A 26,331-nucleotide genomic window follows, 5' to 3' on the forward strand; every position below is an offset into this window, starting at 1 on the left:
CCACCTGAAATATTGTCTATTTATTTCTTTATTGTCTGTCTCCCTGTATTAACACATAAGCTGCATGAGGGCAGGAGTTTTGTCCACTTTATTGTTGTATGCACAGTGCCTAAAGCAGTGCTTAGCACATAGTAAGACCTCAGAAGACATTTTCTGAATGAATGAATGAATGAATGAATGAATGATCAAAGGAAGGAAGACATGAATCCCACACTTTGGAGGAAATCACTGTAAACACTTTGGTTCCTATCCCCAGTCTTTTTCATGCTTATGCGGATGTAAATTTATATGCACACATGTATATGCACATGTGCATACTTTTTAATTTTACAGAAATAAGATCATAATGGACTTAATGTTCTATAATGTGCTCTTTCCATGTCACATGTCGTAGAGATGTTCCAAGGTAAGTTTCATAAGAAGTTACTCCATTCTTTATAATGGTTACATAGTATTCTATTCCATGAATGTCTCATTCACTTATTGACAGTCATTTATTTTGTTTGAAAAGTTTTGATAATGCACATATGCTGAAATACAGTTATTTTTGTTGTCTAGGATTCTAGAATTGACATTGCTCAAAGAGTACGTTTTACATTTTAATAGACATTGCCAATTTCTCTCTAAAAATGGAATAATTTACAGCCCAACCAACACCTTCACTAACATCAAATATTACCAATATGGGAAGTAATAAATAAATAATGATAGTATCTAAATGTAGTTTTAATTGCATTCTTTCACTGTTAATGAAGTTACCCTTTTTTCATGTTTATTTACCATTTGAATTTCTTCTATTAGTTACCTGTTTACATTATTTCGTCATATTTCTACCAGGTTGTTGGAGGCTTATTGACTTATGGAAGCTCCTTGTATATTACAGAAATTTACTTTTTGTCTCTCTATTGTGTGACAACTGTTATCCTCTAGTCTGTGACTTACCTTTTAGCTTAGTCGGTGTCCTTTTTCTCGAAGGTTGTGGTGGTAATAACACCCCACCCCGGCTCCTTAGAGCCACAGAATTTTGTGTGGTTTATGTGCCTTTTATTGCGCTCACAGTGCCTGGCAGAATGCCGGGCATACAGTGGGTGCTTAACAAATGCAGAATGAAGGACTGAGAATGGGAGGCCAGCTGCCACTCTATCCTGCGGGGCCCCCTCCCTGCCGCGGCCGGCTCCCTCGCCCCCGGTCTGCAGGGCGGGCTCCGCCTCGGCAGAGGGCATCGCAGCCCCTCGCCCGGGCCTGCAGGGCGGGCTCCGCCTCGGCAGAGGGCATCGCAGCCCCTCGCGGCCCTGCAGGGCGGGCTCCGCCTCGGCAGAGGGCATCGCAGCCCCTCGCGGCCCTGCAGGGCGGGCTCCGCCTCGGCAGAGGGCATCGCAGCCCCTCGCCCGGGCCTGCAGGGCGGGCTCCGCCTCGGCAGAGGGCATCGCAGCCCCTCGCCCGGGCCTGCAGGGCGGACTCCGCCTCGGCAGAGGGCATCGCAGCCCCTCGCGGCCCGGAAGCCGCGCTGCCCGCCCGGGGAAGACTACACTTCCCAGCGACCCCGCGGAGCGCGAGAGCCGCGGCTCTGACAGCCGCCCCACGAGCCCCTCCGCCTCCCGGCCGCCCGGGAGCTGGGCGCCAGGCCACGGCCCGACCCGCGGGCGCAGCTGCGGGAGTCGGGAGCCCCCGCCTCTCCCCGCGCCGCCGACCCGCCGGAGCGCCGGACGGCCCGCGCTGCCCACCCGCCATGCCCGCCCCTCCCAGCGCCCCCGGGGGCCCGCGCCGGCCTCTCCCAGATCTGCGCTGAGGCTGGACGCCGCTGGCCAGATGTAGCCAGGATCCATCTCCTCCCCTCCTCTCTGCCGATTGTTCCTGCCTTTCCCGCAGCCTGGACCCCAGGCTGGCCCGGGGCCCGCAGGAGCCCCGATGCTGCACAGCGCTCTCTCCTGAGAAGCCGCCGCCGGCACCCAGAGTTGGGGGCAAGCAACAGGGACGGACCTGGGCCCGAGTGACCCCTGCGGGCCTGAAGGCCGGGGCCCACGATGGCCCAAGCACTGCCCTGGCTCCTGCTGTGGATGGGCTCGGCAGCGCTGCCTGCCCACTGCGCCCAGCCTGGCATCCGGCTGCCCCTGCGGAGCGGGCTGGGGGGGACGCCCCTGGGGCTGCGACTGCCCCGGGACACCGAGGAGCCGGAGGAGCCTAGCCGGAGGGGCAGCTTTGTGGAGATGGTGGACAACCTGAGGGGCAAATCCGGTCAGGGCTACTATGTGGAGATGACTGTGGGCAGCCCCCCGCAGACGGTAAGGTCCAGGCCCGCTCTACCCCACTTCCAGCGTGAGCCGGGGGCAGGCTGGAGAGGGCGCGCTGGCCCGCTAGGTGGGCCGGATGGTGTGGGCAGGAGCGACCCTCCCCAAGGAGTGGTCCTTGGATCACGGCGGCAGCTGGGATCATTTGTCATTCCCAAAGTCCCTTCCCCTTCACAGGCTTCCCAGTTTCCCTGGTGGGACTGACCTCCCCTCACTCCCATCTTACACACTTCCATGCGGGGAGCCTGACCTGGGGAAGGGTCCAACCATAGGGTTGCTAGGAACAGGTGTCAGTCCTGGCAAAGCCTGAGTCTCCCACCCCACCGCTCTGGATCTTGGTCACCCAACCCTATTACCTCCTGTGGTGTTCCGGGAATCGGGGTTCCCACCATCATTTCCAGCACCTTGAAGACCTGATACAAGTGGGCTCCAGCCCTTTCTCCCACTGTCTGGGTTACCACCAGGACAGCAAAGCATGATGTCCCAGCTCCTCTGACCTCCAGTCTAGCTCAGAAGCCCTAGGCAGACTCTTGCCTTCCCCAGGCCCTCCCTCCTACTCCCCCCTCCCCCCTACTCCCCCCTCCCCCCTCGCATCTACACTCCAGCCCCTCCCCCACCCAGTGCCTCCAAGACAGGAACACAGGCCATAGGGGACTAAACTGAGCCTGGGGAAAGGAAAATCACAGCTAAGGAACCGGAGCCCCCTTCTAAGAATAAGACTCCTTTTCTGAGCTAATAGGTGCTGGGGAGAGCAGGGGACAGACATGGCAGCAATGGGGAAATACTACCTGTTCTTCCCATCCTTCCTGACAATCCATGGTACCTCCAAGGTGGCCGGTGGAGGCTGCCCCCTCTGCCCCTCTGCGGGTGGGTGAGAGTGTGGGTGCTAGTGGCCCTCCATGGGTGCTGTGACTGACCTCTATGTCCATGTGCCACCTCTGTGGCTGAGTCTGGACATGGGTGGCAGGATGGTTCTGTGTGTGCTAGTATATGTCACCTTGAATCTGAGCCTGCAGATCTTTGTGATCCACCATTCTCCCCTGGATCTGTATCTAGGAGGCCTGTCCTTGGGAGGGTCTATGAAGGTGGGAGTATTTGTGCATAGAGCGAACACTTCCCTGGGCTTCTCAGAAAGCTCCTACACTGGACCCGAGAGAAATGCAAGTCTCCACCTCCCAATTCCCTGATTCAAGCAAGCCTTCCTAGGCCCCTGCCACCAGGCCTCCCACCACCTGGCTGATCCGAGGCTCTGGTCTCCTCACTTACCTTCCTCTTTCCTGTGCATCCTAACTTACCCAGACACAGTCTTGACTCAGTCCTCAGTGTGAGGACAGAGCCTCAGTCTAAGACCCCACTGCCTGGCCCACAAGAACGCTGGGTATTGTCAGGAACCAGGGGGACCAGGATGTGCTGTGCAGCTGTGCACAGACCCCAGGACATGGACACAGAGCAGGGCTGTGAAACCAAGAGGGGCTTTGGGTCAGACAGACCAGAAATTCAAGCTTCTCCTCTTCTCAGCTATGTGGCTTTGGGCAAATGATATACCCTCTCTGAGGCTACTGCCTCGACTTTAACACAAATGAATGAGCTCTTCTTTCCTAGGTAACTAGGGAATAGATAAGACTGTGTAGGTGAAAGCATCTCAAACAGTGTAGGTGGACACATAATTGACCTCCAGAAAATTAAAATCAGTTTCTCCCAATTTGTCTGGCCACCTCTGCCTCTTCTGTACTATGCAAAGAAGCATAAAAACTTGGTTATTTGGGGCCTCAGTTTTTTGCACATATAGAACTGGGGGACCACTTACTATACTTCCCTGGGCCCCTGAGATGATGTCTACACCCCCCAGCCCAGAAGTTGGCAGAGTGTAATTGCCCAGTGAATGTCAGTTCCTCCCCACCTTTCTAAGAGAAGGAGAAGTGGGCTTAGAGGTCACCACCAGCCCAGGGAAGCCTTTTGACTGTGGGTTGCCCTGCGTGCACACCCGAACCAACCCAGCCTGTCTCTGCTCTGCGGTGACTCTGGTTCTTTCCCCGGCAGCCTGCCCTTTCTCCCTGCCTGGTGGGCTGTTGTAAGCACCATATAAGAACCCAAATGGCAGAGTACTCTGGGCAAGTAAAAGTGAGCACTGTCTGTGTGCCATGCAATTAGTTGCTGGGTTTGGAGGCTGATCCACAGAGAGATGGAATATACATTTTCTGCCCCTAAAGAGTTTAGTATGAAGTGAACGTATAAGTGTGAAGACAAGGTAATCCGTAGCAGTGGTACTCCAAGTAAGGTCCCCACGCTCCTGTTATCAGAGCCTGTTAGAAATACAAACTCTCTGGCCCCACCTGAGACTTACTGAGTCAGAATCTCAAGGAAGCACTGATCTGCAGTAGTACAAAGAGTGAGCTCTATTGGTGTCCAGGAAGAATAAAATCAGGGAAGGCCTCACAGAGGAGGTGTGCTGTGAGGAGGAAGGTCATTCTCAGTGGGGAAATGGCACCTGTCCCACCAAACTGGAATTGAACTTTATTTGTATGTCCACTTCTTCCCTCCCTGAGACTGGGTCCCATAGACCAGAAGAGGCCACAACAAATGAGAATGAGTTGTGTGTGTTTGGGCTTAGGCATGTTTGTTCAGGAGGCAGAGAGGAACCCAGTCCAGGTAATGTTACAGGTTTGGGTAAATAAAATAAGTCAAATTGCCAAAAGCCTTAAATGTCAAGCTCTAAGGTTTGGACATTGTTCTGCAGATATAAGGGGGGGAACTGAACTTACTTGTGCAGGGAAATGACATAAAGAAAGCAGTGTTTTAGGAAGAAACATCTACATTTTAGAAAGAGTGGAACTGGGATAAGCAGGGGCTGAAGGCTGTCACACAGTCCGAGGGTGAGATGCTGTTACTGGCCCAAGAGGCTGAGAAAGACAAAAGGGAAGGGAAGACCAGGTTGCAGGGAACAGTGTGGGCAGGCGGATAGACTTGGTGACGCTGGTGTGAACAGTGAGGAAGAAAATTTCAGAGATGATTTCGAGATTCTGATCGGGAGTATCCTGGAGCAGAACAAGACCCCTGGGGGAACAGGCAAGTTGGCAGGAGGGGATGGCTTAGCAGTACTTGTATACAAGTATCTACTTATATTTATGGTTGCGATTCATGTAAAGTTTTAAAAATAAATTACACATAGATTGTTTGTTTTTTAATATATCTTTATTGATTTTAGAAAGAGGAAGGGAGAGGGAGACAGAGAGAGAGAAACATCCATGATGAGAGTCATTGATCGGCTGCCTCCTTTACACACCCCCACTGGGGATCAAGCCCGCAACCCGGGCCTGTGCCCTGACCGGGAATCGAACCACGATCTCCTGGATCCTAGGTCGATGCTCAACCACTGAGCCACGTCGGCCGGGCAGTTATTTTCTTTTTTATATTCACAGCTTCTAGCAGAAGAACTAGGGACGGAGAGGGTAAACAGCTGGCCAGGCGGCGGGCCAGTAGCTCCTGCTGCACCGCGCCACCTCGCCTGTGTGTCCTGGGGAGGAGAAAGTTTACCGAGGCCGCCCCCTGCCCTTCTCCCGTGATGCCCTCCTGTCTCCCTCACTGCACTTACCCAAGTGTCTAACCGTTGTTTCCCTCATAAAACATCAAGCCCATGAGAACAATCTTTTAAAACTTCTTTTTCAGTGTCTTATTTCTCTTCATCTAATATCTGCACCAGCACCAGGCTCAGAACATGCACCTAAAGAGCGCTGAGTGATGAATAAATAAACCGTAAGACATCCAAATAGAGCTGTTGATGGGCAACTGTAAGCGCAGAACTGGAGCTCTGCTGAAAATATTTTTATTCTTTTTCCTAAATGAATGAAAGAATGTCATCTCATTATAATGGCCTGAGCGTCACTACCCAAATACAGGCTAATAATTCGTTAAGATTGAAATCTGGTGAGTCAATGCAGTTTAACGAATGTCTGTTGAGCACCTATGTGTGCGGAAGAGGAAATAATGTCCTCTTAGCGCTCGGAGGTGCACAGTTTGGTGTGAGACCCAGGCATGTAAACGCCTAAATAACATCCGGGACCTTAGGCATTTGGTCCGAGCAGAACAGTGAGTCTCGGGGGCGCTGGAGAGGGCTGTGTGCAGGGGAGGCTTTGCTGCGAGGAGAGGCAGAGCTGAGCCGAGGCGCTGGAAGCTGGGCTGGGGTCTGTGAGGCTGGGAGAGTTGTAGGCTTGATTCTAGGGGCAGCAGAGTCCTTGTAAATGCATGACAAGGGGATGGGCTCGTGTCGTTTTGGCTCCAGGGAAACAACTTCAGTGTGGAGCAGTGATTTTCAACCTTTTCCAACTCATGGCACATAAACTAATTACTAAAATTCTGCAGCATGCCAAAAAATGTATTAATATTTTTTTACCAATCTAACAAAATAATAGGTATAATTTCATTCATTCACGCCGACGGCTATGGCTGTGTTGTCTGTTGTCATTTTTTTATTTGACAACCTAAGGGAAAGGTCAGTGCCCCTGACTAAAGAGTCAGGCATTGCACGGTTTAAACCTTCTTGTGGCTCACGGTTGGAGGATAGCTTGGGTAGCCTAGAGCCTGAGAGGAAGGTCAAAGGTAGAAAACAAGGGCCAGGAGGGGCGGGGTGGGGGGGACAGAAAGGAGGTGGGGTCCTCGAGGCCGCTTGGGCCCCGGCCCCGCTGGTACAGGAAAGGGAAGAGAAGACCATTCCCCTCCTTCCAGCCTCTCTGGCTGTGTGGTGTCAGGGGAAACGGCAAAAGGAGCAATACAGTTTTAAAACAGAGCATAATTTTCCAGAATTTTCTAGTTAAAACTCTGCGTGAATTATAAGGGGGGTGTATTAGCATGCCTGTCTGGAGGGTGAGGAAATTGAGGCTCAGAGAGATTAAGTGGTTTGCCCAAAGTTACTCAGCTAAGAAAGAACAAAACTAGGGTTCAAATGCAGGCCTTTGGATTCCAAGTCCAAATACTGGGTTCTTTCCAGTGTTCTACAGTTGGGACATGTAGACTTTGGGATGCCAGGGGGCCTTTCCCAGGATGGGCACAGCAGCCAGCCGAGAATGGGGATCTGGAAACTGGGAGAGAGAAGTCAGGACCGCACGAGCAGGCCCGGAGCCTGCGGAGAGGTGGTGTGGAAGCCAAGTTAGCAAATGAACTGCTCTTTGGAAGAGCGGAGGAAAACGACTGGGGAAAGGCGAGGGATCAAGGAAGCCAAGAAAGTGACCAGAGACGGAGAAAATTATGAGGGTTCAGCATCTCAGAAACCAAGAAGGGCCGAGCAGTTTTCCGCCCCTGTCCCCAGAATGGTTTTCAAACTGGGGTTTATGGAATTCTATAAATGGACTGCAAGTGTGGGGGAGAAGGTTAAGAGAAAGATAGGAGGACAGGCTGTACCTTCCACCCTCCTAAGCTCTCCTGTTCCCACCTGCCCCCAAATCTCCCTACCCTCCCACAATAGCTCAGTTTTTATTGCGCTTATATAGTGGAATTCCAGGTTATATATATGTATATGTACATGTACATGTATATGTATATGTATATGATGTATATGCATAAGTTCTGATACTAAAAAGGTTGAAAACCATTGAATTCAAAGAACCACCCTTCAAATTAGACAACGCAGGTGGGACCCCAGTTCTAAGGTTGCTGACCCAGCTCTGAGACCACAGCAGGACTGCCTGGGCCCAGGTTCCTGCTGCACGTTGGCCGTCTTAGGACCCCCCTTCCACCATTTCACACACTTCTCTGCCCCCCAGGCCAGGAAAGAAAGAGTTTATCTGCGTGTGGGGGCTTCGAGGAAGACTGTGCCCTCTCACTAAGGTCAGGAACCCTTCAGGCGTCTCCAGTAAAGAGCTAAGCAGAGTTCTGGTTGAAAATCCAGGGGGAGAAGCAGGGGAGCCCCCTACCTGACAGCTAAGCGCTCTGTCTTCTGGGAGCCATTTCTCTGGGGCCCGCGTAGTGTAGGGTTCTAGGAAGGAGCCAGACCCTTTTCCAGGCCCTGGAGCTGCCCTGAGCTCTGCCACACCGCAGGTGCTGTGCTCCTGGGACGGGGGCGCGCACTCAGAGGCAGACGATGAGTCCATGGTCCTAGGCCTGACATGGGAAGCCAGGACTCCTAGGTCTTTTTCTCAGTGAGCCGGCTGAGCTCCCTGCCACCCCCACCCAGCCACTCCTTTCACCAGGCCTTCTAAATTGGCATGGCCCTGTGGTTACCCTCTCTGCTGCCCAGTGTCATCCCCCTGCGTCCAGGCGGGGTTGAGGTCAGTGAACCCACCGCTTACTCTTTTCCGGTGCCTGTGGACTTCTTGCCAAGGAGCACAGGTGTGAACCCTGGTGCCTCCCCATGGCTTGAGCAGAGAAGCCCAGGTGTGAGCGTGACCCAGGTCCCACAGGGGAAAGTGGGCTGTGCCACAGACCAGCTTCATTTTCAACTGAGTACAGACCCAGAGCACATGAAAATCACTGTCGCCTATGGGTGGGGCATGGATAGACAACAGGAAGGACTTACAGTGAAAAGCAGGTGGCCCAGCAGCTGTGACACCTTACAAACTGGGGCTTCCAGATGGGTTTCGTGGAGGCCAAAGGTGCTAAAGAGATGCCTCAAGAGCCGCCGGGGATGGGACAGACACAGGAAGTGGAACCTCTCCTTGGAACAGCACCTCTGCTTTTCTTCTCTTTGGTGCTGGGATCCTGCATGCGCTCAGAAAGGCGTTCTGCTGCTTTAAAAAAGGGTGAAAAACCATTGTCTTAGATCTAATCTCTAAGACAGATGGGTATATTTTTTGACCATTCTGACTTGAATCAGAAACACTGACAAATATTAGTTGGGCTGGATTTGAGGCTGGGGGAAATGGAGCATCCTGTCTCAAGGGGAAAGGGTGCCTTAGATAAGGTTTGGGGTGATGCAGCCACCTTGGGATTCCTTAAAAAAAAAAAAAAAAAAAACCAAGGTGGGGAGCCTGGCAGCCTGCTTGCTCCCAGGCATCAGTTGCCAGCTTCAGCCTGCAGAGCGAAGTGGAAGCAGGGGCTATGTCCAGGACAATCCAGTCATTTTCACTGGGTCAGCTGATCTGGTCAAGGTGGGAGGAAGCTGGGCACGACCCAGTGGCTAGATTCAGTTTGAGGCAGGAGCTGTGCATGCTGCCTGCGCTCAGCGCTCCCGGATGCTGGCGTCGGGCTCCTGCGGTCCTTCCCTCCTTTCCACCTTGGGCAAGCGCAGGCCTGGGAACATCCACCTAGGAAAGCAGGCGAAGCCGGCGCCCAGGCTCTGGAAGCAGGGAGCCCTGAAGTCCCTACGACTGCTCCAAGAAACTGAGGGGGTATTTAGTCAGCTGCGCCCGTGTGGGTGTCAGTGTCATCGTCACTATACAGTACCAGGCTGAAAAATCACCCTGCAAGGACCCCAGGGCTGAGAATTAACAGCAGGAGTCTGTAGTGGCACAGAGACCTGCGGCGATAAGGCAATTACTATCAGTTAAAACGTTTCGGAGCACCTACTGAGGGCTGGGGGAGAATAGATAAGGATACAGACGTGCTCCCACCCTTGTGGGGCTCCCAGTGTGTGGGACATACAGCTTTGGGTAAGCGATTAAAAGTTAGACCAGCGATATGCAAAGAAGCACAGCTGTTACTGAGGACTGCAGGGGAAGGGAGCTCATCTCTGCTAGGGCCATCGGGCAAGACCTTTGGGAGAAAGGATGTTTAAACTGTGACTTGAAAGTTGGACACAAGTTTGACAAAACAGGGGGAGCACATTTTAAGCAAAGGAAACAGCATGTGCAAAGGTGCAGAGGTAAGAGGTCTGTGTGCTTTTGAGAACCTTCACGAGAAGCATGGTGAGGAAGGGGAAAAGTGATGAGACGTTCATTGGGATGGACCTTTGGTTGGTTAGAGGCCCCCAAGGTCAAGGATCCCAGGATTTAATTCGGATGGTTTTGTATCAGTTACCTGATGCTATGTAACAAAATACTCCAAAACTTGGTGGCTGAAGACAAGGGCTATTTTCTTTCTCGGGATTCTGCTGGTTGGCTTGTGGTTCGGTAACGGTCTTGCCTGGACTCACTCGTGGCTGCATGCAGCTGGTGGGTCAGCTGGGGACCAGACCTTGCTGGACCAGCTGGACCTCTTTCTCCAAGAAGTCTTTCACCTTCAAGGAGGCCAGACTCTCAGGGCAGTATTCCAAGAGGGTGACCCCAGCGCATGAGCACTTACCCCACCTCTGCTTCCTCCTTTGCATAGACTTACTGGCCAAATCAAGTCATGTGGCCAAGCTCAGAGTCTGTCAGAGGGGATCACACCAGGCCAGGGATGCAGGGGGGTGTGAGTCACTAGTATAACAACCTACCATGTATTTCTCCTTCAAATGAGAGATTCAGGAAGGCCGAGGAGATGAAAGGCCAGGCTTGGGCTTGGTCAGGACCTACGGGTCCTTGTCCTGGCTTTGTGGCTCATTGCGTAAGATGGGTTAAGTCGCTTACTCACAGTAGGTCTCAGTTGCCTCCTCAGTATGATGGAGGAAGGGCTCCTACATCTCAGCTTAGCAAAAAGGCTTGTGTTATAAGAGGATAAGAGCTTTCCTCCCATCACCTCCAAGGCCCACACCGAAGGACATAGCCTAGGGGAATTAGAAGTAGGGTAATTTAGGTGAAACCCCCCCTCCCCCAAGAGGCTTACAAAGCTGGGGAGGCCCCAGGATACACTACCAGGACAGGCTGCGGATCTTACTAGAAGTCTTTCAGAATTGGAAAGAGTCCCACCTCTCCAGGCTCATGGACAGATGACTCCTGAAGTCTTTTTATCCACAAGTATCTGAGCTATTGCTGTCTGCTACTTAGAGTTGGGCTAAGGCAGCTGGGATTTGGGAACAAAGAGCTTACCCTGAACTCAGCAGCTCAGTACCTGTCTGATCAGCCAAGATCTTTTGCTGAAGATTCCTCAGGGCCTTGTCTGCAGAAGGAACCAGCAGGTGTGCCTTTCCCTGTGGGGCTTGTTAGCACTTACCGTGAGGCTGCCTTCCCTCAGAGGCCTCAGGGGCGCGTGTGTTTGTTAAGTGACAGGCACTGACCTAGCCCCGACCCCCAGGCTTGGTCCCCTATGCCTCTAAAGGCCACAGCTATGGAGACTCCTGAGCTGGCAGGGCACCAGCAGATGGAGAGGAAATAAGATGGTTTCAGGACCCCAGGCTGCCTGAAGACTGACATGTGTCAACCAGGGGACCTGGTGAGAGGAAGGCAGGTCCGAGACAGAGCCACACCTATAACCTAAAAACTAAAGGACCCCTTCCTCACCCAAAATATAGGGCAGATGAGCTCTTTCCCATTCTTTCCTCTAACCTTTCATTAATTTGAGCAACATGTATTGCCAGGCCCTGTGACACCCACTAGGGCGCAATGGGGATTTTTTTTTTTAATATATCTTTATTGATTTCAGAGAGAAGAAAGGAGAGGGAGAGAGAGATAGAAACATCAATGATGAGAGATTCATTGGTTGAGCCCGCAACCCGGGCATGTGCCCTGACCGGGAATCCAACCCTGATCGCCTGGATCCCAGGTCGATGCTCAACCACTGAGCCACGCCCAGCCGGGCGCAATGGGGATTTTTTAAAATTAGATACAAGGGAGGTGAAAGTCACTGTGAAATTAGAGTGCCAAGCTTTGTGGACGCAGGTTAGCAAGAGAAAAGAATGTCCCTTTAGAGACAGACTGATGGATGACAGGAGGTGAATAGACAAAACTGCAAGTGGAAAGGATGGCTTGAGGACCTGAAACGAGGCCAGGGGGGCAAGTAGGCAGAGGATTTGGGGGGAATGGGACACGCGGGGCCGGATATGTAGGCAGGGCTGGATCCTGAAAGAGTTGGAAATGCTAGTGCTTTAAGCTTTACTTTTAACAGCAAAGGGACACCATTGACGCAGGAGGGTTAGCCTGGTCAAATTTGCACCTTGAAAAGATCACTCTAGCCACAGCGCAAAACCAGGTTGGAGAGGTGAGGGTGGTGGGTGTGCCCTGAGCAGTCACCTTCCAGGATGAAATGGTGATCGCTTGGCTTGGGGGCGGCAGAGGAGATGGCAAGAAATGAACAAGTTCAAGAGGCTTTAAAGACAGTTAACTGGGCAGGACTTGCAAAAATGTGAAGAAAGGACGGTGCTAGGAGGCCTTTGAAGTTGCTGACTGTGGAGCAGATGGTTGGGGTGCCATACAGGGAACACTGGGAAGCACCAGTGGGCAGGACCATGCGTGGTCAGCTTTGGACATCCTAAATTTGAGGTATCTGTAAGGCAGTTTGATATGGGCTTCTGGAGCTCAAAAGAGTGGGGCGGAGGGCTAGAGCTATACACTTAGGAGGCACTGGCACAGAGGCGAGGGACACATCACAGCCAGGGGCGAGATGATTTTGGGGGCACAGGGCAGTGTGTGAAGGAGGTGAGGTCAGCGTGCTGACTGCTCTGGAGAAGTCGGTGCGAGAGCCGGATTTAAAAACTGTCTTCTGCATTTGGTGACACGACATCATCGGTGACTGTAGTAAGGGCTGTTCCACAGTGGAGGGAGGGATAGAGGCAAAATTTTAGAATGGGCTGAGGAAGGAGGGGAGGCGATGAAATGCAGACAGCTTGGCTGAGGACCTCGGTTGTGAAGGGAGAGGAGAGAGAGGGTAGCTGGAGGGGGGTGTGAGATTTCAAAGTTTTTCCTAAAAAAGTAACTAGACCAAAGCATTTGTAAATGCCCATAGGGAGACTTGAGATTTGGGGGTGGGAGTCGGGGTCAGGGACTGGCCTGTGGGTTGAAGACCTGAGGGGCTGGGATAATTAATAGTGGAGGGTGTCTGAGAAGGAAGGAGAGAGTCTGTTCTGGAGCCAGGAGGAGGGCCAGCTGAGAGGGGACTGGCAGGCAGGCAGGTTGCAAGGACTGGCTGTGGGAGATGTGGAAGGTCCTACCTGCTGGCCTCCTTTGGTGAGGGTGTCTGCAGAGAAGGCTTGGTGGCAGGCAACCCTTTCATGGCTGTTTTCCTCTTAGGCCATCCCCACTGCCCTGTTTCCTGGTGGGTGTGGTGGCCCTGTTGCTGTCGGGCCTGCCCCTTAAGAGGTCTCTTGGGAAGCTGCCCAGGGGGCTTTGCTAGAGATGCTTAAGGACAGGACCAGAAAGCACTCTCTCAGAAGCAGAACCACACTGCAAAGGGCAGACAGCGGTCAGACATTTGCCCAAGAGGAAATGGCAACTATTTATTTTGGTTTCCCATTTTCTTGTGAAATGGAGAAGGGAAGGTGACAGAGCAGTGGTGGCCTGAACTCCTGGTATGGGCCTCATGGTGGGGGAGTGCCGGAATCATTCCTGTCTTGGCTTGACCCCATTTGTGGTGAAAGGGGGAGACCGTCCTCAGACCAGAAGGGCTGGGACTGGAAAGCCAGCAAGAATGACTGGGCCTCCTGGCAGGGAAGGGGGTGGCCTGCAGAGAGAGCCTCCCCCACCCCAGGACTGGGAAGGAGTAGGGTCTGGAACACTGGGGACACGGAGCCCCCAGATAAACACTCCATTGCCCATAACACATGGCCGCGTTCCAGGCCTCTCTCCCCTGCACCACCAAGGGGACCAAGTTGTGGACGACACCCTCTTTCTTTGGAGTCCCACGAAAGCAGGGATCCCCACCAATCTGAGGTTGACCTGGTGCTGGGAGCAGCGTCCTGGCAGGTGGGGGGTGGGGGTAGGTGAGAAGCCATTTTAATCATTAACCTGGTGATTGAATCTGAGCTGCTGGGCCTCTGGGTTATTGATCCTCTCAGAGCACAGCCTCTGGGGCTGGGGCTGCTCAGAGACCAGGGGGAGGGACAGGGGAGAAGTCAGGGAAGAGGACAGAGAGGGAGATAGATGGGAACCAGGCCCGGAGTGGAGGCCCGGGAAGGGTGACCAGCAAGGTCAGAGGCCTGGGGACCAGCGGAGGCCAGGAGACGGAGCAGGCTTGGGGGAGGTGCAGTCAGCAGCGCCACAGAGGAGCAGGCGAGCGGGAAGGAGTGGCAGAGAGGAGGAAACTGGAGCCCGGGAAGCACGGCGACCTGCCCAGGGTGACAAGGTCAGAGCCTGCACCAAACCCGGGGCAGCCGGCTTCACTGCACTGAGGAGAGACGATGAAAAATGCAGGGCCCTGAGGTCGGGGAGGAGCTGAGGTCGGTGGACACGGCAAGTTGGCAAGAGAGGACTCACTTTTCGGAAGGCAGTGTTTCTGAGGACAGGGCCTTCCCTCTTTCTGCCTGTGAGGATACAGTAGGCATTCAAAAAACAGCTTCAAACCCAGCTCTGGGCCGGCCCTTCCTCTGGCCGGGAAGTTACGGGGGAGGCAGCCCAGCAGGCAGGACTCGGGGAAGGCGGGCAGGGGAGGAAGGAGGGGCAGGTCGAAGAGATGCTAGAAGGGGCCGCCCAGCCGGGAGCGCCAAAGACACCTGTCCGTATTCATCCGGCCAAAAACCAGGGCCCCCGTGAGATGGCATCCTACTGGGCTCCCGCTCCCCACTGTTTCTCACAGTGGGACTCAGGTCTGTCACCTGAGACAGAAGAGGAGTCCCTCGTGGGGCCGCGTCTGGCAGGCAGGATCAGGAACACATGGGCGTCACCGTGCCATGGCTGTCCCCTCAGCCCCCTCGCCGGTGCCAGCTCCCAGACAGCTCCTCTGAGCTGGAGGGGCCAAGCCAGGCCGCCTGCTGGGGATGTGCTTCCTCAGAGAGGCAGGAAAGGAGGGAAGGGCAAGCTCTGCAGCCAGAGGGGACAGGTGCACACAGTAGGTAGGGCAATGCGAGAGAGACAGGGACTGAGGCACACCCCACACAGATAATGTGGCTCTCGTGACAGAAGATGTCATGATTCTCCAGTGAAGGCAGGGCAGACATGGGTTTCTGAGGCCGTGCTGAGGATGCCACAGGACCCCATGTTGTCTGTGGCTGCCACGTGTCCCGTCCTGCCTCGTGGACGTGTCGCTGTGGACACTCCGAAGGGAGGCTGTGAGGCCGGTGGGGCGAAGAGCCTCGTGGCAGTAACGGCGCTCTCTCCTCTTTCTCTGGCAGCTCAACATCCTGGTGGACACCGGCAGCAGCAACTTCGCCGTGGGGGCTGCCCCCCACCCCTTCCTGCACCGCTACTACCAGAGGCAGCTGTGAGTCTGGGGAGAGCCGGGGCAGGGCACTTCCCAAGGGTACAGGGCCAAGGAGGGGCCGGGAAAAGAGGGCTGTGGAGAGACTGGGTCCTCAGATCCCTTCCTCCTGCCGGGGACAGGGAAGGGAAACGAACAGTGACCAGGACAGAAGAGTGGGGTAGGGGTGGATTTGAGGGGCACTGCGGGAAAGGGTAAGTTGAGAGACAGCCAGGAAGTTCTTCGGAACTGGGCGCCAGGCAGCCTCCCGGGGCGGGGAAGTGAGGGAGGAGAGCAGCCCCAGCGTTCCCAGAGCGACCACAGGGTCCATTCCTCTTCCTGAGTGGGGGGCCAGGAATCGTTCCGCACCCCCTCAGTGGCTCTCGGTTTTGAGACACCACCAACCACCTCTAGGATGAGCAGGCTGCAGGGAGCTCGCTGCTGTGTTCTTGCCAGGGGTCACCCTCGGTGGCTCCGCACAGTTCTCGGGGGTGAAGAAAGAGCCTCCGGAAACCCCACTGCCTGGACCAGCATCAGGGACCGTGAGCTGAAATGTCTCCTCCCACATCCCCAGAGCTCCAGCAGCTGGATTAGCTAGCGGGTGGAAGGGAGGGTCAAAGTGGGTTTTTAAGGTAAGAGGCAGCGAGGGATCACCTGGGAGCACCCTTCGCATAAAAGCAGTGGCGTGAGAACATCTGATGTCTGAGGCATCTGTGTGAAAACCTGTGAACGGAGGCTTAACTCCCAATCTGGGACCTCCAGGAAGATGCCAAGGCCACGTTCCCCAGTGCTGCCTTCTGCGGCTGCCTCCCTCCAGCTTCCCACCTGCAGGAAGCTGTCGGGGCGGGCGTGCCCGGAACCACAAAGGGAATTCGTTGCAGGTCCTCGTCCCAGTCCTGTCCCTGTCCCCCATCACACCACACAAGCCCTGGTCAGCGGTGTGGTTAGACGCAGGTGGTTTGCCAGGCATGTTTTGCACAGGTGGTGTGAACACCCTGAGCTCTGCCGAGATGCTGTGCAGGCCCCTCTGGAAGAACTTGCTGTAGGGGCTCCCCGCTCACCCCGCTGGCGCTTTGTCTACCGCTAAGATGGCACCACTGGATCCCAAGGCAGCAGGAGAATCAATGACTCCTTTTCTCTGGGAGCTTGATGGAGCTGGGGGTGGTGTGGGGAAGAGATGCCACTAACTGTCCCTACAGCAGCAACCAGTACAATACACAAAGCAGAGGCTTGTTCTTCCAGGGCCTGAGCTTGAGACCCAGGGGCAATGGAGACAGGAGAGTGGGCCCCGGCAGTGGCCCCTCTTCTGTTTGCCAGGTCACTTTACATTCCGTCCTGGGTAGTTGGTCTCCCTAGAGAGCATTGTGCAGCTGAAAGCATCTTACTTACCTAGACCGCCCCTGAGATGAGGCTGGGCATTTGGGAGTTGTTTGGACGCTGGATCCCTATACCAGTTGTGGTTATGCATCCATGGCTCTCTGCCTCCATTTCCACAGGTCCAGCACGTACCGGGACCTCCGCAAGGGCGTGTATGTGCCCTACACCCAGGGCAAGTGGGAGGGAGAGCTGGGCACCGACCTGGTGAGCATCCCCCATGGCCCCAATGTCACTGTACGTGCCAACATTGCTGCCATCACGGAGTCAGACAAGTTCTTCATCAATGGCTCCAACTGGGAAGGCATCCTGGGGCTGGCCTATGCTGAGATCGCCAGGGTGAGCGGAGCAGGCCTAGCGCTAGACAGTGCCTGCACATCACGCCACGCAGGGGCGGAGTGGGGAAAGAGGAGGGGAGGGTACTTCCTAAGGGAGGGAAACATCAGTTGAAAGGCAGTCTGAAGTTCATCCCTGTCAAGGGCAGAACTACAGCAAGAGACGCTGTGGTTGGTAGAGCCGGCTGTGCTTTCTACTGACTCAGATCTGTAAGAAAAGAGGGCCCCGTGAATCCGAAACAGGTGAGGCACTCGGGGATCAAAGCTCTGATAGGTCTGTGGGCCCTCAGTGCTTTCCCGTTTGCACGCCGTGTGAGGAAGCTGGCCCCAGGCCCTGAGGGTCCTGCATGAGAACTCACTCCCGTCTCTCTGCCACAGCCTGACGACTCCCTGGAGCCTTTCTTTGACTCCCTGGTAAAGCAGACCCACGTTCCCAACCTCTTCTCACTGCAGCTGTGTGGCGCCGGCTTCCCTCTCAACCAGTCAGAAGTGCCGGCCTCAGTTGGAGGGAGCATGGTGAGTAGGTCCTGGGAGGGGAGGTCCTGGCACTGGGCAGAGACGGGTGTCACCTGCCCCACTCCCTCCTCTAAAGCAGTCTTGGGCTCCACTGTTTAGTATCTCTACGTTCCCCACCCCCCTCCTTGTCCATCCTCCATCCTCTCCTCCTGGCATTACCCCAGAAAGGACTCAAGCCACCTATGTAAGCCTGGGAAGGACCAGCGAGGACTGGGATTCAAAGGAAAGGAAAATGGGACCTGCTCGAGTAAGATCATTCAGTCCCATCCTCAGAAGACAGAGGTGTAAGAAGTTTAAAAGTGTACTTATTACTTAATTAGGACAACTGGTGAATGGCTCTCCAACAAGCAGAGGAAATAAACTACAGAAGCAGATTATCACTCATCCAACATTTATTGCGCCAGTTTAGGTTTAAATAACATCTCAAGGACTTTGTAAATCTGAAACAAATTATTAAAAATCCTGGAAAGTCTCTTCCCCTGAACACACTCAGTACACTTTAAGAAACTGTAAGTTACTCCGGGAGTGGTTAGATTAGCAGCAGGTGAGGTGGTCTGTAGAGGGCCTGGCCACTCCGGGAAATCGCTGGTCCTCCGCTTGCTCTCAGGCAGGCTTGCAGTCCACCCCTGCTGGGACTCGGGTACCTGCCTCTTTTCTCCCTAGATCATTGGGGGTATCGACCACTCGCTGTACACGGGCAGCCTCTGGTACACACCCATCAGGCGGGAGTGGTATTATGAGGTGATCATCGTGCGAGTGGAGATCAATGGACAGGATCTGAGAATGGACTGCAAGGAGGTAATAAAACCAAGGGGACACCAGGGAGAGGGAAGGGGGCAGCCACAGTGTGAGGCCAGACCCTGGTTATGAGGTTGGGAGGACAAGGCAGAGGTGCAGGACCTGCAGGAAGGCTCGGGGCTGAACCTAGAACAGTCGGGAGCACAAGGGTCGCACAGCAGGACCTGGGATTTGGAGCGGGACTGGCAGGGCGCTTTCACAGGGACTCCTCAAGGTATGGCCTAGCAATGACCCGTCCGGCCTTGCTTTATGGCCTTGGGCAACTTGTTTGTAAGGCGGTGTAATCTGATGCTGTACAGAGTCCAGCTTTGGAGCCAGGAAGCCCAGGGTTTGTGGCTCTGCCATGTACTAGCCACCTGCCCTTAGGCAAGTCACTATCGTATTTCAGTTTCCTCATCTGCAAAAGGCAAGAACAGCGTCCCGAAGACGTGGTGGAGGGAGCATGAACTGTGCCATCCTAGTGCCCAGCACATAGCAGTACCAGTAAACAGCAGCTAACCCGCCTGTCCTCCTTACTCAGGTTCTGAATGGATGCTAAATTAGAATAGGTATAAAAGTATTATGGAAAGTTAAAACCATTATATGAGCTATTTCTATTTTCAAGATTTGGGGAACATCTTTTCACCCAAGATAGTAAGAGTTAACACTTACTGAATGCTTCCTATGTGCCGGACACCACTTTAAGCACTTTGAAAGTATTAATTCATTTAATCCTTATAACTCCGTGAGGTAGGTACTAGTATCATCCTGTAAGCTGCAGAAACCGAGGCACCGAAGTTAAGTAACTTTCCCAAGGATACTCACCTAAGAAGTGGTAAAGCCTGGATGCCAACCCAGGCAAACTAACCCCCAGGCTCTGGCCGGAGCATCATCACAACAGCTCCTGACAATTCTAACCCTCTCTTCTCCTCTCAGTACAACTATGATAAGAGCATCGTGGACAGCGGCACCACCAACCTTCGTTTGCCCAAGAAAGTGTTTGAAGCTGCAGTCAAATCCATCAAGGCAGCCTCCTCGGTCAGTGGGACTAAGTCAGGGGTACAGAGAGGACTGGAGTCAGAGGGCGTCCGCCCCCACTCCCGTTCTTTAAGAGCCCGTGTCTCCCCTTAGGCCCTTCTCCTGAGAAAGCTTTCCTGAGCGTTTGCTAATCACACAATCCCCCCGTACAAAGTTTTGGCCTCACTCTCCTGGTCTCTTCCTTTAATTATTGGGTTTTGATTTACCTTTCCCCAGTTTGGATGTTGCAGGAAAAGCAAATAAAGGGCCCACTGTTATCTGGAAATGGGAGAGGCGAGGTGGTGACAGAGGCCGTTTCCTCACTGCTCTCCCTTTCTGACCGACACAGACGGAGAAGTTCCCCGATGGCTTTTGGCTAGGGGAGCAGCTGGTATGCTGGCAAGCAGGCACCACCCCTTGGAACATTTTCCCAGTCATCTCACTCTACCTAATGAGTGAGGTCACCAATCAGTCCTTCCGCATCACCATTCTTCCACAGGTACGTCCCTAACCCTAGTCAGTGGGATCCCGGGAAGACAGTGCACATTGGGAGACAGTCAGCAGGCATGGCTCCCAGAACTTGGAAGACAAAACAGATGAGTGTCCAGTGGTAAAGGGCTCTTGGAAAAAGCTACCCTCCAAGCTCAGGGGTGACTAAAAGAGCGGCCTAAGGACACAGACACCTAGAAGGCAGAGATGGGTGAAGGGTGGAGTGAGGAAGAGAAGACTGACTCTCCGATTCCTTATCCTTAGCAATACCTGCGGCCAGTGGAAGACGTAGCCACGTCCCAGGACGACTGTTACAAGTTCGCCATCTCACAGTCATCCACGGGCACTGTCATGGGAGCTGTTATCATGGAGGGCTTCTATGTTGTCTTTGATCGGGCAAGAAAACGGATTGGCTTTGCTGTCAGCGCTTGCCACGGTGAGAGCGCCCGGGCGGGGGTCTATACGTGTTCTCCCTGTCCAGCAGTTGTCAGAGTCAGACCGGGGCCCATCAGTCAGGGAGGTGGGAGCAGTGGCCTCAAGCCAGAGTCCGTGCCTGTGCTTTCCTTCCAGTGCCTGGCGTGGCGACCCCACCTGCATGGTAGCCTCTGCTGGGCACCCAGGGCAGCCAAGTGCTGTCGAGCACCTTGGGAAGCTGAGATTCAAGGGGACTGGCAGAGCCCACAGTGACCCTGCCACCTGCTGGATGGTGAGGTTGAATGCCACTTTAGAATGGTAGCAGGTGCCCTGGCCAGTGCGGCTCAGTGGTTAGAGCGTCAGCCCACACACCAAAGAATCACAGGCTTGATTCCCAGCCCCAGATGGGGTGCCTGTGAGAGGCAGAGGCCAATCGATGTGTCCCTCACATCGATGTTTCTCTCTCTCTCTCTCCTTCCCACTCCTTACTCTCTAAAAAACTCAATGGAAAAAATAGCCTCAGGTGAGGATTAACAAAAAAGAAAAGATGGCAGCAGGGTCTTGTGGCTCCATTTCAGCAGTGGCAGGTGAGGCTACTAGGTATCTACGGGGCTGGCCTATCAGTCAACTCAGAACTGACTCTTAGGTGTCATTCCTACGAGACAGCTATATAGGAAAAGGCTGTCGCTCCCCAGGACCCGGGAGGAGATGCGCCCACCTAGCACTGGCTTTCTATGGCCCCCTGGGGCTGATTCCCAGGCCTATCAGGAAGTCCTTTTTTTGAGTGATCCAACCTGCTCTATGGCACTGAGACCTGCCCTCTCACATCTGCCCTTTCTCCAGTGCACGATGAGTTCAGGACGGCAGCCGTGGAGGGCCCCTTTGTCACCCTGGACATGGAAGACTGTGGCTACAACATCCCGCAGACAGACGAGTCCACCCTCATGACCATAGCCTACGTCATGGCCGCCATCTGCGCCCTCTTCATGCTGCCCCTCTGCCTCATGGTGTGCCAGTGGCGCTGCCTCCGCTGCCTGCGCCGCCAGCACGACGACTTTGCCGATGACATCTCCCTGCTGAAGTGAGGCGGCCCGGGGCAGACGACAGAGACTCCCTGGACCCTCTGGGTGGTGGGTTCAGGTTGGTCACAAGGAAACAGATGGTACCTGTGGCCAGAGCACCTCAGGACCCTTACCCGCCCACCACGTGCCTCTGCCTCGACCGAGAAGGGAGATGGCAAGGTGGGTTACAGGGACTGCACCTGCAGAAACAGGGCAGGGAAGAGACACGCTGCAGTGGCAGGAGCACTGTCACCTCAAACTTGAGCTGGGAAATTCTGCTGCTTAAAACTTCAGCCCTGATCTTTGCCCACCACCCCCTCTAAACCCTCCAACCCAAAGTCTCCTCTTTCCTTAGTTCCAGAAGTAGGGGTGTCCCACCCAGGTTATCCCGGTGTGTCTGCGGTGCCCTGGCCAAGGCAGTCGGAGTGAATGCAGTTTGTTTTTGCTTTAGACATAGGAACTGTATCAGCAAGCTTAACACTGGTGCAAAGACTGCCTCTTGAATTAAACAAAAAATAATCTGGCTGAATATCTGTACAAAGGGGATAGTTAGAAGAGGAGAGGGAGTGTGAAGACAGGGAACACAAGTCAACACTAGGAAAGGTGGAAATGACCACCGCAGGCTCCAGTTTTAGACTCATCTCCTAGACAGAACCCATCTCTTAAGATGGGCGTTGCTTCCCAGTGGTCTCTTTGCTGTGGTTGCAGCCTGACCAAAAGTGAGGTGGAAAGAAGCACTTGTTTAGCCAAAGTGCTCTTTTTAGCTCTTAAATGAAGTGTCCACTAAGAAGTTCCGTCTAACAAATGAATTTCTACCTTATTGATTCCTTCTCTACCTGAACACTTTACTCTACAAATGCTTGGTAACAGTGAAAGGTCCCAACCCTCCTAAACTGCAGGCGCTCTGAGGGAAGCAACGGGAACAGAGCAACAGAGCAGGCTGGGCTCCGTCTTCCCACTCACCTCTGCACTCCCTCCCCAAACCCCTATCCTCTGGAGCTCTGCAGCTGAGGTGCTATGAACGGGGCCAGGAGACCTCTCCTACCTAATAATCCTCGAAAGCAGAATCCTGAAGGCTCATTCGACAGGCATCGGGGTGATTCCCTTTACCCCTGTCTGGGTTTCTTCCTGTTCAGCTATAAGCTGTAGTGAGATCTTTATAAAACAGAGCCGTTCCGTTGCCTTCTCACCCTAATGTCACACCCTCCACGTATCTGGCTAAGGCATCCCAGAGTGTCAGAACACAGGGCTTGCTGACTACAGCATCATGCCTTCAGCATCAAGGCTGCCTGGAGAAAGGATGGTGGCCTCAGCTTCCTCACTTCCTTCATCATGAGCCCCTCAATGGAATCCACCTTTTTCTCCATCCTGCTCTCTGCTCCCCACTCCTAATAGTATTTGGGTACCCAGGCTGGTTCTTGGGCTAAGTATTGGGGACCATGTTCATTTTCTATCAGGTCTAACACAGTCGACTATGATGCCACTGTTAGTGAGAAGAGCTGAATTTTCCTAATATACCCACTGTCCTATTCCTATGTGGTCAACACACTGCTTCCAGGCATGGGCCTGAGTGTGGAATTTCCTGATGAGGGAGAGGACTACAAGGAGGGCCTCTGGGAATCCTGGCCTCAGCCAGCTGCCCACAAGCCATACACCAATAAATTGAGAACACTGAGTCGTAGTTTTTATCTGGACTCTTCATTGCCCTGCACCTGGTGCTGCTTTGGCTGACGGGACACCCAGCACCACAGAGACTGACAGGAAGACTGGAGACTGTCCACTTCCATCTCAGAACTTACTGTGTAAATAAACTTCCAGAACTGCTACCATGAAATTAAAATGCCATTTTCTGCTTTATAATTTCTACCAATGTGGGGAAACTGGCTCCTTCCCAGCTCTTCCCAGGGCATTAAACTCAACCCCGTCACTCTAAGTCCCACTGTCCAATTTTCCTTTAAGAGAAAACGTGGGCTTCTTTTTACAGTTACTTCCTTTCCACCCTGAAACTATAAACTCTAAGTGTAAAGAAAAAAAATCTTGACAACAGCTTCTTGCTTGTAAAAGTATGTGTCTTATATTTCATTTTTAAAGTCTACTCCAGAGAAATGACTGTCCCATCTCTCCTCACTGCACTAGGGTCTGCATGGCTGTTACCACTGCAGGCCAGTGGACAGGAGGAAGGCAGAACAAGGCTGGCCAACAAGTCAGCGCTTTCTGCTGGATCCTGAACACGAGAAAAGAGCAACAATGAGGCAATGAGGCCCCAGTTCCCATGCACGACTCTCCAAAACACTGTCCTCCTGCTACAGTTGGCTTTTACTAGGAAGCAGTTAACCCCCCTACCTACTCTCTCCTTTTTCTCTCCTTTGGCTCCAAAGATCTATGGAAAAGAAACAGAATATTCTTTATACCTACTGAAAAATACTGCAGATGGCCCAAGGGCTCCTGGAAAGTTGAGGGGAAATAAAATCTTAAGATTACAAGATAAAAATGAACCCTTGCCAAATGGAAAGAACAAAGGTGCTGGTCTTCCATTTGCCACATGCCCTTACCAGGACAGCTACTGCACTGGAAGCATGAATGTTCTATTAACCAAGGAAAGTGGGTCATCTGACCTCTATAGATGGGTGGACTTAGGCGATTTCAGTGACCCTACGAGATGTCAAGGAGGCCCTGGGAGATCCAGCTCCTCACACTATGCCAGTCAGTAAACTGGCTGTAAGACAAGAGAAGAGAAAGAGTATGTCCATGAGCTGAGAACAAGAATAAAAGACAAAGAAGCAAAAGAGTAAGAACAGAGGGGAGAGAATTCAGATGGATCTGCAAGGGAAAGTTTTTGCTACCCTAGTGTATTGCTAGTGTGAGCAAGCATTTCTAGGTCCTAAATGGAAAACAAATGCAGCAGTTGGTGATATAATAATGTCCTTCCCCTGGAGCTACTGCTTTAAAATTCACACTTAGTTTTTAGTTGTTTAATTCCAAAAGAGAAGGGTACTGGATCCATTTCTGGTAAGAGTAAAGATAAAAGGATAGAGAAAGATTCAAAGCTCCAATTGAGTCACAGCTTCTGGGTACAAACGAGAAGTGCTCAAGGGCAGAGGTGGAAAATGATCTAGTTCCAAATGGCTACCCATGGAACACAGGACTTCTAACCATCAAACCCAATCTCCCTTTACAACACCTGGGTCTTCATCTTTCCCAGGGCAGGAAACATGTCCCCTATAGCTTTCTTGCTTCAAAAAAAATCCCCAGCATCCCAAGATCATTCTGAAAATAATTTTGCACAGACACCCCTCCTCACCCCAGTGCCTGTCTGGAGCTCATCCAAGGTCGCCGAAAAACTTGGTTGTGAACCAACTGCCTTAACCTTCAGGGGGAGGGAGTTAGCCAGACTGGGAGACCAGAAGTGAAGGGGAAGAGGTAAGGCCTTTATAAGGTTGGCCAAGTCAGTGGTAGCAAGGGATAGTTTGCCAGAAAAGACCGTTAGGTTGTGCTAATTTCTGAAGAGACGACTATCTAGGAAGTAGGTAAACAGAAGTTTGTGAGGGAGTGGGGGAACTGGACCTGGTTATGGTGTTATTGTTGGACTGTGAATTTTGCTGTTGTAAAACAGAGTATTCTGTAAACCTAAAGCCTATGTACAAAAAATGAGCATTAACACAGTAAAATACTCAACGAAAAGTCAAACTATTAGGGTTACATTTTTTTTTCCTCAATCAGTCTCATTTTATCCATTTGGAGAGAGTTGCTAGAACAACACTGAGGCTTCCAGAGGCTTCCAGTAAGCAAGGCATCTGGTCGGACAGCAGGTGAGCACCAGGGGTCAAATCTGCATTCATGAGCCTTAAGAAAATGGACTAGTGGTTGAGCCAAATTAAAGCAGGATAGCCTTAGAGCAACAGCAGCTTCCTAATGGTTTTTATATTGTATTTGAAAACAGCCTTAGGCAGGAATATCATAATTTCAAGGCCAAACTAAATATCATCTTAGCTACAATCTGCATCCCCTAAAGGAATTGCAAGCTGAAGGGGACAAACCATTTCTGCATAATATACATACCTTCATTTACGAACATTTGAATACAGACTTTCTATACACACGTTACCTATATAATAAAAATGTACATGGCATGAGTATACGTCACTGTATAAATATAGAGTTTTAGAAATCTTGAACCCGCTCTTCCTGTTCACATCAGTTTCTCTTCTTCTTATGCCCCAATCAGGTCCATCATTTAAGAGTTGGACAAAAGGGACAAGTGTCATTTGTGTTGGTCTGGGCCCAGAATTTGATACACTGGAAAAAAAGAAAGACATACCTCAGGTTTACCTGGAAAGATGGAGGGAAGGAGGAGAGGGAGTGCTATTAAGGTTCAATGGGTCTAAGGAATACTTACTAAGTCACCCCCAAGAGAATCTTCAGACTAGTGGACCTGTTCCTTATAGAGTGCACATTAACAATCCACTAGTAACAGTGTGAAGCTGCTTTCTGTTGAATAGCTAGGCTTGCTCCCTCTTATGATCCATTTAGGCTTAAATGAGCTTCCGTCTCCTAATACACATCACCCTAAAATTTTATTCATGATTTTCCCTTACCAAGAATTTAGATGTAAATTCAGTTTCTACCTCTTGTTAAAACAAAATGAACAAAATAAAATAGTGAAAAAGGAATCATCCCTGCTGCCAAGAGACTTAACTCTGCTGGTAATGAGTAATGGAAATAGTCTGTCCGTTTGGAAAGATAATCTCTAATAGGCAGGTCTTCAGGCTTCAATTCTGTTACTGGAGTTACTAATCTCATAGCCAGGTTCTCTATGCCATTCCTCTCATCTAAGCAAAGTCTCCTGATGATGCTATATTTGGAACAACAGTTAGATACATATATCTTATGGTCAATTTCTGAAGAAAGTGACCTGTGTTCTGTATGATCTGCTTTTCAAGTCCCATA

General features: G+C 52.4%; 2 protein-coding genes across 4 annotated transcripts in view; one reads left to right on the forward strand and one right to left on the reverse strand.

The window, feature by feature from the left end:
• Positions 1-1,739: 1,739 nt before the first annotated feature.
• On the forward strand, positions 1,740-23,239 carry BACE1 (beta-secretase 1). Its single transcript, XM_016204733.2, has 9 exons — positions 1,740-2,282; positions 15,337-15,425; positions 16,898-17,114; positions 17,489-17,626; positions 18,290-18,424; positions 19,340-19,441; positions 19,770-19,919; positions 20,174-20,345; positions 21,167-23,239. Exons 1-9 carry the CDS (start codon positions 2,025-2,027, stop codon positions 21,406-21,408), a joined length of 1,503 nt encoding a protein of 500 aa, XP_016060219.2. The 5' UTR covers positions 1,740-2,024; the 3' UTR covers positions 21,409-23,239.
• Positions 23,041-26,331, reverse strand: part of RNF214 (ring finger protein 214) — a 52,254-nt gene continuing 48,963 nt past the window's right edge. For all 3 annotated transcript variants that reach the window (XM_087821516.1, XM_016204731.2, XM_016204732.2), the window contains one exon: positions 23,041-25,680. In XM_087821516.1, the coding sequence (XP_087677642.1) occupies positions 25,615-25,680 (66 nt within the window). In that variant the 3' untranslated portion in view covers positions 23,041-25,614. The remainder of the gene's footprint in view (positions 25,681-26,331) is intronic.

Source organism: Miniopterus natalensis, chromosome 11 (assembly GCF_054644295.1).
Source record: "Miniopterus natalensis isolate mMinNat1 chromosome 11, mMinNat1.hap1, whole genome shotgun sequence".
NCBI classification, from domain to species: domain Eukaryota; kingdom Metazoa; phylum Chordata; class Mammalia; order Chiroptera; family Miniopteridae; genus Miniopterus; species Miniopterus natalensis.

What these genes read in the sequence shown, in the direction of transcription:
- BACE1 (XM_016204733.2), top strand. Translation starts at nt 2,025, where the DNA reads ATGGCCCAAGCACTGCCCTGGCTCCTGCTGTGGATGGGCTCGGCAGCG. An exon ending in CCTATGCTGAGATCGCCAGG is followed by an intron (nt 17,115 to 17,488) that starts GTGAGCGGAGCA and finishes TCTCTGCCACAG; the next exon opens with CCTGACGACTCCCTGGAGCC. An exon ending in CCTCAGTTGGAGGGAGCATG is followed by an intron (nt 17,627 to 18,289) that starts GTGAGTAGGTCC and finishes TTTTCTCCCTAG; the next exon opens with ATCATTGGGGGTATCGACCA.